Source organism: Theobroma umbraticum, unplaced genomic scaffold (genome assembly GCF_002168275.2).
Source record: "Theobroma umbraticum cultivar Fairchild unplaced genomic scaffold, ASM216827v3 scaffold_147.0, whole genome shotgun sequence".
Classification (NCBI taxonomy): domain Eukaryota; kingdom Viridiplantae; phylum Streptophyta; class Magnoliopsida; order Malvales; family Malvaceae; genus Theobroma; species Theobroma umbraticum.
Window position 1 is genome coordinate 10,557,327 of NW_018397259.1, and position 16,318 is coordinate 10,573,644.

Sequence of the window (16,318 nt, forward strand, 5' to 3'; positions counted from 1 at the left end):
TAGTCTAACTTCTTTTTAGAAGAAATATATGGGGTGGAAGTGAAGAGGGGGAAAGCAGAAAGAAAGATAATCTAAAAAAGTTCATGACCACCTTGTCACCTCCATTCTTCAAGAAGGAATGTGGGGAGCAATTCATCAAAACAATATTAAAACTTAAAAAAGAGCTCCCCGATTCTGTACACACCCCTAGTAATCTTCGGTTCTTCACAACGCCAATTTCCATGCACAAACAAGTCATCTCTTCCATCTACAAATTATATGAAGAATTTAAACAAAAGGAGAAGCCAAAAAAAAAAGCAAAAGAATAAGCGATCATTGTCCCCTTCCCCACTCTTTACCACCATGCCCTACTTATTGACAACTAATATGGAGACAAACCCAAGAAATTTTAACAGTTTGAAAGAATTTTAAGAATTCCACCGTTCATCCTCAGCCTGTTTGCAGTTTATGTTAAGACTGCGTCCGCTTGCTCTCTGATCTGGAAGCTGGAAAATCGCTACGATCAGTGTCAGAATTATCCCTTTGTGAATCTATTTCCAAGCTACTTCCATGATTCCTACGGTGCCTTCGATCCTGAATTTCAAAATTTTTATCCAGTCATTTCTTTGAAGTTCACCGAAACAGAACTGCAGATATATTAGCTACTCAGAAGAAACAGCATACACTTCACGAATATCACAGTATTTATAAGCATGATTAAGTGCATCCAAAAGTGTGATATAAATGTTAATATTGGTAGGAAAGAAAGCTTTCTGATTAAAACAACAAAGAAAAGAAGGGACAAACATAAAGATACTATGCCTTGGCAGAAGTTGATTACAGGACACAGCTTCTGATAATACAATTTTGGCAGAATAGCTTAGAGAGGATTTCATTATTAAAGCACTAGATGAGAGGTAAGAAATAGAGAGAGGGAAGAAATAGATACACTTATCATGTTATCATGATAAAGGTAAAGCCACATTAAGATAGTACCAAGTGAGTCAGAAAGTAACACTCTTGGCTATACAACTGAGAAATGCTTGGCTATATGTCATAAAGTCAGAAAAATGCCACAAAAAGTAAGCAATTAGACAAAAAACCTAAAGAAGCAGTCAAGTCAGATGGTTCAAGTTTCTTTTATCTTCATTTCTTTTCTTTTCTTTAGTGACTAGTCCAAATTGAATCCACCATGCTAGAGAAATGAATTTAACACTAACCTCTCTTGGTATGGGATACTCCTCAGACTCGAGCATTCGCACCACTTGGCCCATCTTGGGTCTTTTTTCAGAATCCGGATCAACACATCTCAAAGCAGTGAGAAGGGCACGCTTTAGAGCTCTTGTTGATGGTCTGACCTCAATATTTGGGTCTACCACTTCCTCTGACCTCCTGCTTCCCACCATCATTTTCAGCCAATCTACCAAATTTACCTGTAAACATAAAGATATATCATGTTTAATAAAGCTTTAAAAAATCTTTATATATAAAAACCAAGAAATCCATCACTAATATTTATGTTGGAGAAAACAATTTCAATGCAGCTAAATCAATTTGAATTAGACCTTTGACTGACCATGACCACCAAGTTGAAATGTTAAGAGCTTTACCACAGTGTAGGTGCAGAATGCTGTTAACTTTTATATATTCATGTTAGGGGGATGCCTTGGTGCTCTAATAATTTTGAATTCTGAAAATTTAGTTCTTTACAATGAAGATTATAATTCAGGACAGTGTAGAAATACCTCCCCAGACACAAGGGCATAGAAGCGCTCAACTGCTAATTGCCAGTTGTACAGCCTTAGCTATTTAATTTTCAGGTACCATTCTCTTAGCACCATAAATATTAAAATTTTACTTAGTTATGTATTTGGGTCCACCATATTAAAGAGACAGAAACAACCACAGTCAGTTAACTAATTCATCAATTCAGAACACAGGATGGCATGCCTTTTAACAGAAGAAAAGCAATCCTTAACTTAATTCCAGTAGTAGGCCATGGTGGGCCGGGAACAAGCTGTACTCCTAATATATAGTAAGGAGACCTAAATCAACAGACAGATTTCTATGGTTTAGTAACAAAAGCATTAAACTTAACTAGCCTTTGAGTTTGCAGCAGCTTAGTAAAGATCTTATTAATGATTACTGTGTACCTCATGGGAAGGACGACCATAATCTACAGGATCTCTACCAGTAATTGCTTCCAATAGTACAACCCCAAAGCTGTAGACATCACTCTTTTCATTCAAAAGGCCAGTATTTGCGTATTCTGGAGCCACATATCTGTGTGATTTTAGGAGAAGATAACAATCAGATAAAGGAACACAGAGAGAGAGAGAGAGAGACTAAAAGTACTAAATATATGAAAATCACACGCACTAGAGAATATACATACCCAAATGTTCCCATAACTCGGGTTGTGACATGACTTTTCCCAGCACCCAGCAGCTTGGCCAGACCAAAATCAGAAACCTTGGCATTGAAGTCATCATCAATCAATATATTGCTGGACTTTATGTCTCGGTGCACCACCTTTGGTTCAATGGCCTCATGCAAGTAGGCAAGACTGCAAGAAGAATCATCATGCCAATGAGAACTGGACTGATAAAAATGTATATAAATATATTGACTTACGCCTTAGCTGTGCCAAGGAGAATCTTTATGCGAGCCTCCCAGGTAAGATATCCATGCTGACGCATAGCTCCATGAAGCCATTGTTCCAAGTTTCCATTGTTGACATATTCATAAACCAACATCCTGCAATTTTAAACCATATGCCTTTTGTTAAAACCCGCAAGCCAGAAACTTAACCAATATCTAGATAGCAGTATCGACATTGCTACTAAAATATTTAAGCCCCAAACTGCTTTTCCATGATCTCTTAATTTTATTACTGCTAAGGATAACCCATTATCTAGGTAACTGTTCAAATTTTAAACCATAAAAAAACAAAGTTAAAGAAGACTACACCTGTGTGTTCCTTCAATGCAGTAACCCAAAAGACGAACCAAATTCTTGTGGCGTACATGCCCAATGGCTTCTACTTCTACTCTAAATTCTTTCTCTGCTTGGCCCCTACAGAGAAGATGATAAGAAGTTCAGCTAAACAAGGACAAGAAAATAACACCATTTTTAAAGTTTACACATATATACTCACACATTGTTGAGGATCTTCTTAACTGCCACTGGCGTCCCATTGATTAAATGGCCCTGATAAACAACGCCATATCCACCCTCTCCAAGAACATTATCCTTTGAAAACCGGTTAGTGGCAAGTTCAAGATCCCTCAACGTAAACCAGTGACCCCAGCCCAAGTGAGAGAATTCAGGCAGGCCAACTAGAGGAGAAGGAGCAGTAATGGGATATGAAGAAGAGGGTTTATAAACAGTTACTGTGCCAGAACTCCCTTCTTCTCCTGATTGAGACCCTACACCATCTTTATCCAAATGGTGAAATGAACCTGACTGACTACTATTGTCTCCATTCTTGGATTTTCCCATCCCCAGATGAACCAGAACCTTATCTGACTCTTTGTCACTGGATTTGTCATGAATGGTGAGAAGAATACCATCACGAGGAACAAATTCATTGGTTGATACTTGCTCCACCCTGACTTCCTTAATTTCCTTGGAAACAGATGGGATTTGGGTAAGGGGAATCTTATTTCTAGCTCTGGATTTCTTCCGGGAAGTTAAACAAAACGACAACAGAGAAAGGATGACTATGATAAATAATGCAACAACAATCCCGATAACTTCCCAGACCTTAAGACCAAAAATGGCAGTCTTCTGGGATAATTCTGCGTTGAGATCAGTTGCCATGTCTGTTTTTCCTTATTTACTTTCAGATATTCAGAACCTACATGATTGACACAAGACATAAGGAACGAAATTTGATTAATACATAAACAAAAACTAAAAATAAGGTACTTATTGCTCCATCATCCATGAGACTGTATTACAAAATCCTTTCCAAATCTTATCTTTTACTTGGCATTCAGCATTTCCACACAAGCAACCAAGGAGCAGAAGCATCAAGCTATGGAAAAACAGAACTTTTATTTTACCAAAGAAACGGATCAGACAAAATGATAGAACAATTTAGGTCCCCGCTACAGAGAAACGATTTTCTGCGCTGCATAAAAGTAAAAATTTTGATACAGGAAAAAAGCCAATTAAACGAATGCTGTATCTTTACCTTCCAGCGTGTAAAGTTCAGATCTTTGAATTCGGCACACCCACTCCTCATACAAGAAACAAACCAAATAAACAAGCCCAGATCTCCGATTAACAAGAATGAAAGCAGCCAAATAAGGAAGCCCAAAAATGTGGCCACTTCCCAGAAACAACAGCAGCCAATTGACGAAACTGCAAATGCACCCACTTATCCAAAGAAAAAAAAAATAAAGGCAGTTAAATGCTAAAAAGAGATTATTTGTTTCCTAGGGAAATGTGGAGGTGAATCTAAGCTGGAATGGAGCTATCTAGTACCAGAAATGAGGCTCCTTGTAAAGGCAAAGGCAAAAGCAAAGCCAGAAATGACAAGGAAAGGCCTGAAACTGAGAGAAGTGGATGGGCATGGAATGGTGAATGGGGCGAGAGGTGGGGAAGAATAATAAGAGAAGAGAAGAAGGGATGGAGTTATCAGTGGTAGGTGATGAGTTTAGATGCCTTACACCACATTACATGTTTACTCATACATACAGTAAAACACAAGCATGCATCTTCCAAAACAATTGTCTAACACCCTCTTCCTCACTTTAGTCTTTGCTTTGAACATGACTCTTTATCAGTAATTTACTCTTTTCCTCTTCACTCAATTCTTCCCTCAAAACTTGTGTGTCCTGAATCACCCTAATTCCAACTAAAATCTAGGATGTTACTTAACAGTTGTAACTCTAGTCTACTTGTGGTTTTATTTATTTATTTATTTTACTCCAGGGTGGTTAGTCAAACATCTCAATTAAGATATAGTATGGGAAAAAGAAAAGGATAATTATGATGGGTAATGAGCAATTAATGTGATATATAGAGTTCAGTGCTGGTCAAATTGAATAGGAAAGGTTGTTACTTACTAGAATTCTCACCCATCGGTTTCCATCTTCAAACATGTCTACAAATATTAAGTTATACTAGCACTGCTGTAATTTCATTTTGCAACCATCAGGGTTGATGATCTCTTAATTATTAGGATAGTTTTATCAAAGAATGTTGTCATATTACTCTATAAATTGTTCGAGATATTATATTCTACTCTTCGACTCTTTTTCTTTTTTATTGATCTCATTGTAAATTTTACGTATAGAAATATATCTATAATTTGGAAATGCACTAAACAGTGAATGGATGCATGCAACAAAAATTTTGTTATCTCCCAAATCTGATGTTGTATTGGTAGATCACATCAAATACAGGGCAGATCTAACTATCAATGTAGTGATCAGTTTTTGCACTTTAATTAGCTTTAGTATTTGGCCCATTTCCGATTCTCAACAACTTGATCGGGCAAAATAAACAGTTTAACACACGATCGACGCTTGAGTTGATTGCTTTGGGTCTTTTCCATCAAATTGATACTGCTTTCTAACCCCATTAATCAAGATAGTTTCAATGTACCAATCACAATCTTTAGCTTGTACATTGTTCCATTTGCACTTTGGCTTGCTTGATTAGTAGTAACACAGACAGCAATCTCTTTTACAGCTCAAAATTCAATTTCTCAGCATCAAAGCAAGATGAATAAAAAGCTGAGGTTGAGTCTTTGGTTAAATTGATTTTGATAGATTGAACCCTGCATCAAATTCAAGGGCTGATACCCAATGTTGCAGTGCAGCAACCAGCCGGGCTCACCTTGACAGAACTCAAAGCAGAACATGGCTACGGGACATGTAGTAAAACAGGGTCATGCACTCATAGCAGAAATCATAACTGATCAATGGTCGCACACTTGTGTCAAATGCCAACGGTAAGTCATACCCAAGATTGTCCTTTCCGGTTGGAACGTGGGAAGAAAACATGATGATGTGCATGCAATTATGCTCGCATTAGCAACGGATGAGCCAGCACATGAAGTAGCTGGAGAATGTGGCAATGAAGGATCATCAAAATGAGAGAAACCTAAAGTGCATGTAGGAAAGACCGAGTTTAGGCAGCGGGAAACGGGGGGTTGCAACGCTGTTGCAAAATGTAGGGAGAGGATGAAGGGTGGAGGTCCACACGGCATGAGCCGGAATGCACGGCATGTGGTGCCAGTAGCAGCAACCACCATATTTTCAACCAAATATCTTCTCAAGTCTTTAATTGTATGGTTGTACATCTAGCAGTAGCACTACCTTTTACAATATATCAAGTTTGCTGTCTTAATTTTCACTAGTTTTTTACAATTAAATCAGTTGTGCTTGGATGTATTAATTTCACAAAGAATTATTCTTTATTCCCTCTGATATTAAGAATCCCAACATGTTTAAGGCAATTCAAAAGCAGTCTGGGGATTTGTTTCCTTACACTGGAAAGAAACATGGTGGCTTCATGAACATTCTGTGATACTTAATAAGCTCATGTAGCAATGGAAAGAACAATCAAGAAGTAATTAATCAGCTAAAAAATGCAATGATTAGGTAGAAAAACAGTAAGGAAAATTATGAAAGAGCATAAATGCTATTTCTAGTTGCTGGCATATTGGTACCAGATATAAGCTGTCATCCCTGCGGTATATTTCCTGCCTTCCCTGATCTTAGTTTCATATTAAAATCAAAGTAAAAACCAAAATCCATGAGGGGGTATGGGGGTTGGGGACCATTGCTTCTGGTTCTGCAGGTACCATGGTCCAGGAGAGAGGGATGCAAAGGTAATTACAGAAGATTTATATGGCAGTTTCCTATCAGCTGGTGCGATTAGACAAAGAAACCATAACCAACCCGGAAATAAAAAAACTCTTTTTTTGTAGAAGTTAAATTCAAACCACTGCCTTGTATTAGAAGAAAGTTTGAGACTTGAATTGGAAATTAGACTAATACAATATGCAGATTATAATATAGGTGTGGATTCCTGTTATGTCCCCTATGTGCTGAAGGGATCCTATGCCCTATTGTTAAAGAGCAGACATGCTTATGGGACCTGATAATCTTTTATTCAATTAGACCTTGCGACCCCTCCATGCTTTTGGCTTGGTCTGCTTTTGTTAATTTTGTTTGTTACCCCCTGTCTGACTCTGATACGAAGCTAAATTCGATTTCTTTTGCTTTTCTCTATGATTGCTAGTAGAAAAAGACTAGGGGACAAGGACAAACATTGAATCTATAATTGCAAAGAGAAATAAATGAGCAGTCAAGGAGAATCATGTCTAGATGAAATTCCTTGTAAACTTGGATGGATATTTTACATGAGATTGGAAGGCATGTGGTTTCACATGAAATGCCATGAGGGTGTTGTCACAAGGGAGGGGAGGGTAATTGTACTTGAAAGCAAAGGACGGAAGTGAAACCAGTGGCTACAAATAAAGAAACATCATCACCGGCTGAGAATCTAACAGGCAGGTGGTTACATTATATGTTGATCAAAATCAGTACAAATCGTCCTGTGAAAAATGGAAAAATTTGGTTGGGGGTCTTAAGAAGGGTTGCTGGGGGCAGTGGGGTTGAAGCCTTCAAGGATGGGGCTGCATCTCTCCTTATTAAATCCTCTTCCCAATCCAAAGGACCAACTTGCCTTGACCCCCTTTATTGTGTTTCCTTCCAAACTCACAATATCTTTTTACTACTCTCATTTGGGATTTGTGAGTTGGCTTCCTTCAAAGTATTCATGGCTGATTATTACTATTGTTACATAAATGATATGTAGGCTAGAGGATATAGCCCCTTTGACTTGGCTGCTAAATTCTGGCTTAACAACATGTGACACCTGATGAAATCATGAAAACAGCTATAGGCTGCAGCTCCATTTTTGATATTTCCATCCTTAAAATCATTTTCCATTTCCTTAATTCACTGCGGATTCCTACTTTCCTTTTTTTTTTTGGGTTAGATTAAGCAATTAGCCCCCGTGAGGCGATTCATGTTGAAAAATCACCTTGCATTTGATTCCTAATATCCCGGTGGATAATTGTGATTAGAGCATCCTAATCATTACTACTTGCTAGCTATTAGCCATATGCTCGTCACTTTTGATATTCATTTCGTACTAATCTTGTGCGCTGAACTCGGAATATGGAGTGGACCCATTGTTTATCACATTCATTAGGATCGTTTTCTACCCAAGAATCAACAATCCCCTAACAAATTGAGCAAGACACAAACATAGTTAAATAGGAAACACAATGCTTGTTCAATCTGAATCATTTACAAATAACAAGTAGGTACTATAATATTGTTTAAATAGCACATTATTGAAAATTATACGATATTTTGTTTGTTCTAAAGTTAATATCAAGTGTATATATATATATATATATATTCTAAAAAGAATTTGATATAAGCGTAAAATAATATTACTCAACAAACAAATATTTTAATTATGATAAGTTATTTATTTTAACTAAATGTAGCATATATATATATATATAAGATTAGGGATCAAAGAAATAAAGGGGCCAATTTAGCTTTTTGTTGATGGAAACGATGCACGAGGAGAATTATTAGTATTAATAATAATAATGATAATGGAATGGTCTAATCAGAAGAAAAGTAGGTTGGTTTGTCTATTAATCCTTGATATTTTGATAATGAAATCTTAACAAGACTTGATTTGAAAGAGTACGTTGTCTTCTTTTTTATTTTTATTTTTATAATAATAATAATCCAAATTAACTCAAAAACATTGGAAACAGAAATTAGTAAAGTCTCAATCAAAGTGAGAGTAACCTAATCTTAAGTATAGTATATGTCATTTTGATCATATGTTGAAAATCAATTAAAATATTCACATTTTGTTAATTAGGTTATGGATGTTGACATATGTACATACCTAATAAATAAATATCTTAATATTTTATCTAGATTGAATACCCGTTTAAAGATAAACGATAAATTTGATATCGTCTTGATAAATTTTAATTTTATCTCAAAGAGATTAAGAGGTGAGGATGAAGGAGGGATTTTGGGTTTTAGGGATTGGGAAATATTTGCCCAATATTGGTAGTTGATCAAATTGAGTGGTTAAGTTGTTGGTTTAGGGTAAGCTTCAAATTAATTTAGGGTTTTTTCTTTTAAAAAAAATTTTGATATAAAAAAGTTTAAATCAAAATATTTTTATCTTAATTTTTATAAAAATGAAACAAATAAAATATTTAGATTTCATTCTCATACATAAAGAGGAAATGTGGGCTGAATAAGTTGGGCCTATGAATCCAGGGAAGGGAAGGATGATTGGAGCATAGCCCATGTGTATAGAACTCCAAATTCCCGAGGAAGTAGCAATTCCCGCGTCGACGGAGATTCAAACTTGAATGAACCACCGTCTCTCTGTCTAATCCGTCTCAGTGAATCACTGTTGCTCGCTCAAGTAGTTAATATGGATCGCAAAGCAGGTTGGCAAATGGATACTTGTAGTAATTTTTGGGTTCTGATTCTGATACTAGTATTACTACTAATTTTCTGTCTTCTGAAATGAAAATGGAACAGCGTCAGGGGAGGTTGGCCTTTGGTCGGAAATCATTGCATCGGAGTCGGAGGAACATCAGTCGAGAAAGAGAGTCCAAGTCATCTATCAGAGAAGGCGGCCTAGCTCTCACAGTCTCACCACCCCTCAAGAAACTCTCTTGTATGTTTCGTTTTTCTTTTCTTCTTTTCGTGTCGCATTTCTTCTACTAAAATGAAACGGGGTCACGCTGTTGTTCCACGGAGCAGGGTGGAGGAGGTCGCACCCAATAACCGCAATCGGCTGAGTTTGGCTGCTGCTAACAAGCGGGTCAGTTGGAATCGCTCGCTTTCCACCAGGTTCTTTCTTTTTCTTTTCCCCCTTTTGATTGCTTCAATTGATCAACCGTTCTTTTTCCGAGCCTTCCATCAAATTTACCTGCAAATTCAAACACCCATTATGATGAACAAGAACAGCATGACGAAAAATGGAATCTTTTCTTGTGAAGGCTGGAACTCTGATTTCAATGTACATGGAATTGCATCACAAGGATAAAACATTGTCACTCATGACTAACTAAGTGGCTGACCGTGTTCCAAATTGCCTAATTGTCATTGCCTTTGCCGTTGGATTGCATAAAAGGTTTCCTTTTTAGCTTAGTTCTTATTATTCCTTTGTAACTGGTTTTGCTGCGTCATTTTAGAGGGAGAACGAGCATTGCTGTTGCTCCTTGTGTGAAGAATCAACCACAACAAAAACAGGCCAAGAAGAAGGGAAAACCACCTGTTCCTAAAGTATGACATTGACACCGATACTCTTTCCTATTTCCTTTCTCGCACCTCATTTGTGCATAGTGTTTCTCTAACTTTGATGCCACATACCATCTCAACTTCCTTCCTTGATTTGTTATGTTGTTACACAACTACTTTTGTCCAAATTTTGGTCTAAAACCTGTTAAGTGTCTTGAGATAGGTGCATCGGTTACTTTGTCCTTATAAGGTCATTTCTTTAACAGAAGCGAAACATTCTTGTTGTTTACAGGGAAAGCTTGCTGAACCTCCAAGCTTCGAGAAGGAGAAAGAATACTTTCAAGAGGTTGATGCCTTTGAGTTATTGGAGGAGAGCCCGTCCCCAAAGAACTTTGGGACCTGGGCCCTGGGCAATCAAAGTGTCACTGATCCTGTTCCGCTCGTTTCGTCAAGATTAGAGAAGTGGCTCTTTTCAAAGAAGTTAAACTTCAGCTGCGGGCCTTCTAGTACCTTGTCTAAAATATTAGAAACTCCAGCTGCTCCCTTGGATTCCATCTATAGTGATGATTTGGATTCTTCAAGGTTAAGAACTCCAGAAAAGAGCATTCAAATATCTGCAAGTTCTGTTGATGGAGGCTGTGAATATATAAATGCTGCCATTAAGAAGCTTTCCTTGGCAACGTCATCAGATCTTGATGGCGTTGATCCATTTTCTGCTTTACTTGAAATTTGTCAGCAGTTAGCACCTCTAAGGTTTTTTGAATTATTCTCCAAATATTGGTTAGTCTCAATCCAATTAATTTTTTCCTTTTCCAGTAGAACCAAACTGCACTTTTATTTCTGTCGTTTAGCACTCGTTGAAATGGTTTGGTTGTGTAATCTGACCCTACTCAAATCCCACAATGCACAAGCCTCCGGCTTTAGCCACCCCTTTTAGCATGCAAGTCGACCACAAAAATTGCCTCCATGTATATGCCACTGATAACGCTATATTATCATATAAGCGTACATTTTAGTAGATGTGCTATCTTGTTTTCAGATATCAGAAAAGCACGCTTATATGTTAAATGTTTCACTCATCCTGTGGTCCAGCTATCTCATGATTGCAGTTCCTTGTGGCCTTAGTGTCAATACTGTTTTAGCTCATTGCAGTTTTTTTCTTCTACTTCCTCTTTGCACAAAATTTAATCGATCATGCTTCCTGTTTGAATTGATTATGGTTAAACCTTCTTGACTCAGTGATCCAGAAAGTATTACTAAAGTTGGCGAAGGTACTTATGGAGAAGCCTTCAGAGCAGGCAATACCGTCTGCAAAATAGTTCCATTTGATGGAGATTTTCCAGTAAATGGAGAAGTACAAAAGGTATTTGGGCTAATGAAGTTATTTTTTCTGCATGTTGTTTGCAAGTTTAATTACCTTTCCATGTGTACTTGTTTTGGATTAAATTCTTGACTTGCTTATCTTTATCACTAATCAATATCCTTTCCTGTGCTTCAGAAATCAGAAGAATTGCTTGAGGAGGCTGTACTTTCACAAACTCTTAATAGTTTACGAGAATTTGAGAATGGTGTTTTTAATGCTTGCACGACCTTTATAGAAACAATTGAGTATGTATTCCACATCATGTTTTTCTCTAATATTCTGATAACCAAACACTTCAATCAGAAGCAGTTTTTTATTCTTAGTTGGCTTATTCGGGTCATGTTCAAGAGAAAGCCATAATGCATGAAATATGAACCTAATAATGCATGAATGATTTTATGCTTTCAATTGGTCAAGCTCAATAGTCAATGCTTGAAACTAAAATATTGGCACAAAGTAGACAAACTTGCCATGGTCAAATACATCATCCACCAATATCATGCAGGGCATAAAACTTGCATGTCAGTGTCAATTTATTCATCTGTCTTTTTTTTTTTGAAAATAATTTATTCATCTGTCTATCATTTCTTATTGATCTCTATCTTTGGCAGTTTAAAGGTTTGCCAAGGTTCTTATGATGCAGCATTGATTAGAGCTTGGGAAAAATGGGATGAAAAGAATGACTCACAAAATGATCACCCCAAAGAGTTTCCTGAGAAACAGGTATCTTCTTTTCCATGTTGCTGATGAATATATATGCACAAAAGTTATTAACAAACACTTGAGAAAAACTTAATACTCCATTTTACATGCACGTATAGGACAATGCAAACCTTACAAGTTAAATTGTCCTCTACTAATATTTTTGTACTGTACCTGATGAATTTGCATTCAGTGCTATGTCGTGTTTGTTCTACAACATGGGGGTAAAGATCTTGAAAGCTTTGTACTCAAGAACTTTGATGAAGCACGAAGTTTATTGGTTCAGGTAGATCAAAGACTTTTCTTGCGATGCAAAATTATTAAACAAATAAACTTCTTTTGAAAAGTAATTTTCTAGAGAAAAAAATCAAGTTTTGATTCATGGATCTTTTTATCTGTTGTTACTGGCTTAAAGTTGACTTACTCATTGTGCATTGCAGGTTACAGCTGCCCTGGCTGTGGCTGAAGCTGCATATGAGTTTGAACACCGTGACATGCACTGGTCTACTTGCTGTCACATTTTTTATGGTAATATTATGTCTTTGACTGTAGTTGACTGATGGATAAATTTTTTGTTACAGGGGAAACATACTTTTGAGCCGAAACGACTCTGTTACCTCAAAGTTTATTCTTGAGGGCAAGCAAATGTTCATTAGGACATTTGGGTTATCGATATCAATAATTGATTTTACACTGTCGAGAATAAACACTGGTGAAAGTTTCCTTTCCTTTGTTGTTTTGGTTTTAAAAGACATTTTTTTACATTGGAGGCTTTATTAGATAAAAATTTTCTAATGGCTTTTGTATTCAGGAGAAAGCATACTCTTTATGGATCTGTCAACGGACCCCTATCTTTTCAAAGGTCCAAAAGGAGATAAACAAGTAAGAAACTGAAACAAGCTGTGAATTTCCATTCATAGTTACATACAATGCACATCTAATCTAGCAAAATCCATGTACTAATGAATTATCATATGCAGTCCGAAACATATCGGAAAATGAAGGAGGTTACAGAAGATTACTGGGAAGGAAGGTATTTTTCTACCTCTTCACGTCTCAACATAGGTCTCTTCTGTTGTTTCATCCATTCAAGCACTTGGCTGTCGGCACTGTCTTACTATTCCTACATTAGTTTAACTGAACAAAGTGAACACTGTCATGAATGAGCTGGATTTAACAGCAGCTTGACAATTTTCGTTAAATCATTATCTTTTTCATTAAACCCTTACTCTTTTTCTTGGTGTCCCAGTCATTAATAATAGTTCTCAATCTGTTGTTATGTGTAGCTTTTAGGCTAGTTATTTGGACTAGTTATTATGTGCCTAGGGTGAAAATAGAAGTGATTTTGTTCCCAAGTAAAGCAAGTCAACCTGTAAAATCAAGTTTCGGTTGTATGGTTGTTCTAGTAGAATTTCTTGGTAAGAATGAGATCCATAAAGCTGTTCATGAATACCCTATACCATACATTAAAGAAAGGAGGTGATGAAAGGAAAACTCATTTGAGGCATTTCGAGTTCTTTATTTTTTCTCTGTTTCTCTTGGGCATATCCCAGGAGGGCATTGGACTTTTCAAGGCTTTGGTCCTCCTTTTCAGTAAATCACATTATTCTCATCCTGTTACTTCATTTTTGTCCTTGTGCAGTTTTCCCAGAACAAATGTGTTATGGTTGTTGTACTTGGTGGATATACTGCTGCTGAAGAAAACATTTGTAAGTGGTTTTCTTCCCATAAATTAGGAAAGTAGTCATTATAGTTTTGTATTTACTGTAATTAATGGTGTGTCAGGTACGTTCTTCAACGAATGAGAGAGAGTTGAGGTCTTTGAAGAAGCGTTTGGACAAATGTAATTCAGCTCGAGAAGCAATATTTGACCCTTTCTTTGGGGATTTACTAGTGGACCAAACGAAACCTTGTGAATAGTAAGTAGTACACTAACTGATGGGAAAGTGGTGTTTGTCAGAATTGGAAGTTAAAAAAAAGGAAAATGCTTTCTCCCTTGTACAGTTTAGCATGAGATTGGGAGATAATCTGCTAACAATGGTTGTGAATGAAGATAAGACAAAACCTTTGGGTGAATATGAATCAGAATGTTTTTATAGTAGTATGGGAAATTGGAACTTAATGAAGTTTTGAATGTGTCTTGGAACTGAATACCGAACTTCCTATGCTGGTTGTCACATTCACATGAAGGGGTTGTACATCTTTTTTCCAAGACCACACACTCTACTAGGATATTCTGAACTTTTCTTTCTCTTTCGCCCCAAACTATAATTCTGTCTTCTTTTTAATTTATCATTTGAAAATTGTAGTCCCCGAGCCACGAGCCATCCGGTGGGGTATGACCAACAAATTGCTTTCTATCTTCTGACCAGGAATTCGGATGATATGTTCCAAAAGTTGTCGACATATATGCACATGACATGGGTGAATTTACAAAGTCCAATTTTGCACTGCTGATTGAAACAAGAACATTACAGGGTTTTAGAAAGTAAGAGAACATTAAACCATGTTAGCTGCTGTTTTTATCAGAATCACATATTTATAGATGATGCATAAATCTTCAGACCTTATCATGGGCATGACAGGTGAAAGTTTTTCTTTCTCCCTCTTGTTTGCTTTCGGCTGAGATCTAGTCAGAGAAGGTGCTTTTGATTGTATAGGTTTGAAATAAGAGAAGCACAATAGATTTTTCCACATGGGTTGTCCCCCCTCCTTCACATATGTTAGAATATCTCAAAAAAGAGACTAGTAAGTGGCACCAATGACATGGGTCGAAAGGAACTGTAGCCCAAAACATCACTCGGTGCCAGTAATGGCCTTGCCATTGCTAGCTGCTGACAGGAGAGCTAATCCATTTTCCAATTGTACATACAATTTTTTAGTTTGCAGAATGTGGTGCTCCCCAATTTGTTTTGTTTAATAAATGTTGGGTCTTTTCTTCAACACCCTCGGCTGGCAAGAAGCTCTGCAGCCCAAGAATCTCAATGAAGTTTGCAGACATTGATTGACTTCTGACATCATATTTGTATGAGATCTTATCTGAAGCAGGAATAGCACTTGGAGCCTGCAAAATACAGCAAACCTTTTGCTCCTTTGCCTTTGCCTTCCCCTTTCCCTTCTCTTTTTATCTACATTAATTAATTCGTGAGGCTTTTTCTGAGCTAAGCCAAATTGACCATGATTTTCTCTTTTAGATTGTCCAACCAAGTTCAAATCTTTAATTGCCCATTTGGGATTAGATTAACTGTTGCCAAGTTCAATTCTCATTAATTCAAGCTACTCATTGAAAATGCATTCGACTGTTCTCGTTTACTTTTTCTTTCTTAGTCAGTAAGTAGAAAAACATGTTGTGCTGGTTTAATCAAATCCAAAACCTTGAATCAATTGGCAGCTGCCTCAAGCTCACAACAGAGTAACTTGGTAAACATGATTGGAATTGGAATAATGGGAATATGCAGGATTATACCATTAAGCACCATCTTTTCTTAGTGACTGTAGTTTGCTTTCGACTTGGAACCAGATGGAACACATCACAGTGTGCTTCACTTTTTTCCAGATGGATAGTGGCAATGCTATCTGCAACTCTTTTTAGATTATAGACGGGGCATATTCATGGTTTGTACATGCATGTGCACATGTCATTTGCCTCGTCAGGCTGCTTTATATTCTGAGCCTAAACGGCTTTGGAAAAAGATAAAGAAGCTAAAAAGCATGCTTGATCCTTGCTACAGTGGACAGACGGAACATTTTACAACCCCATTCTTCATGACAAAGTAATATCTTTCCTTTATCATTACATGGAACATAGTCATCCTTTCTTTTACTTTATTTCCTTTTCTCTCTTCCTCTTTATCTTCAACTCTCTCTCTCTCTCTCTCTTAGAACTTTATATTCCTAAGATTTCCCTATGCGCACTGTCTTTTAAACACCGCCATTGTCGTTTTTTTTTTTT

The 16,318-nt window shown here is 36.9% G+C and overlaps 2 protein-coding genes across 3 annotated transcripts; one reads left to right on the forward strand and one right to left on the reverse strand.

The window, feature by feature from the left end:
- Positions 1 to 67: 67 nt before the first annotated feature.
- LOC110414993 (putative receptor-like protein kinase At5g18500) lies at positions 68 to 4,832 on the reverse strand. Of its 2 annotated transcripts, none has more exons than XM_021426441.2 (9): positions 4,178 to 4,832; positions 3,137 to 3,838; positions 2,950 to 3,054; positions 2,614 to 2,736; positions 2,375 to 2,545; positions 2,133 to 2,262; positions 1,200 to 1,412; positions 421 to 573; positions 68 to 247 (listed from the first exon to the last, which is right to left on the reverse strand). In XM_021426441.2, exons 2-8 carry the CDS (start codon positions 3,799 to 3,801, stop codon positions 451 to 453), a joined length of 1,530 nt encoding a protein of 509 aa, XP_021282116.1. In that variant the 5' UTR covers positions 3,802 to 3,838; positions 4,178 to 4,832; the 3' UTR covers positions 68 to 247; positions 421 to 450. The 2 variants fall into 2 exon arrangements, with proteins under 2 accessions (XP_021282116.1, XP_021282114.1); XM_021426439.2 differs by having other exon boundaries at positions 68 to 573; positions 4,178 to 4,362; positions 4,471 to 4,831.
- Positions 4,833 to 9,341: 4,509 nt separating this feature from the next.
- On the forward strand, positions 9,342 to 14,823 carry HASPIN (Protein kinase superfamily protein). Its single transcript, XM_021427095.2, has 16 exons — positions 9,342 to 9,502; positions 9,597 to 9,735; positions 9,822 to 9,911; positions 10,256 to 10,346; positions 10,594 to 11,081; positions 11,541 to 11,664; positions 11,800 to 11,909; positions 12,276 to 12,387; positions 12,560 to 12,652; positions 12,807 to 12,868; positions 12,948 to 13,078; positions 13,178 to 13,248; positions 13,347 to 13,399; positions 14,009 to 14,075; positions 14,152 to 14,285; positions 14,676 to 14,823. The coding sequence occupies exons 1-16, from the start codon at positions 9,487 to 9,489 to the stop codon at positions 14,821 to 14,823; spliced, it is 1,929 nt and encodes a 642-aa protein (XP_021282770.1). The 5' UTR covers positions 9,342 to 9,486.
- The last annotated feature ends 1,495 nt before the right edge of the window (positions 14,824 to 16,318 follow it).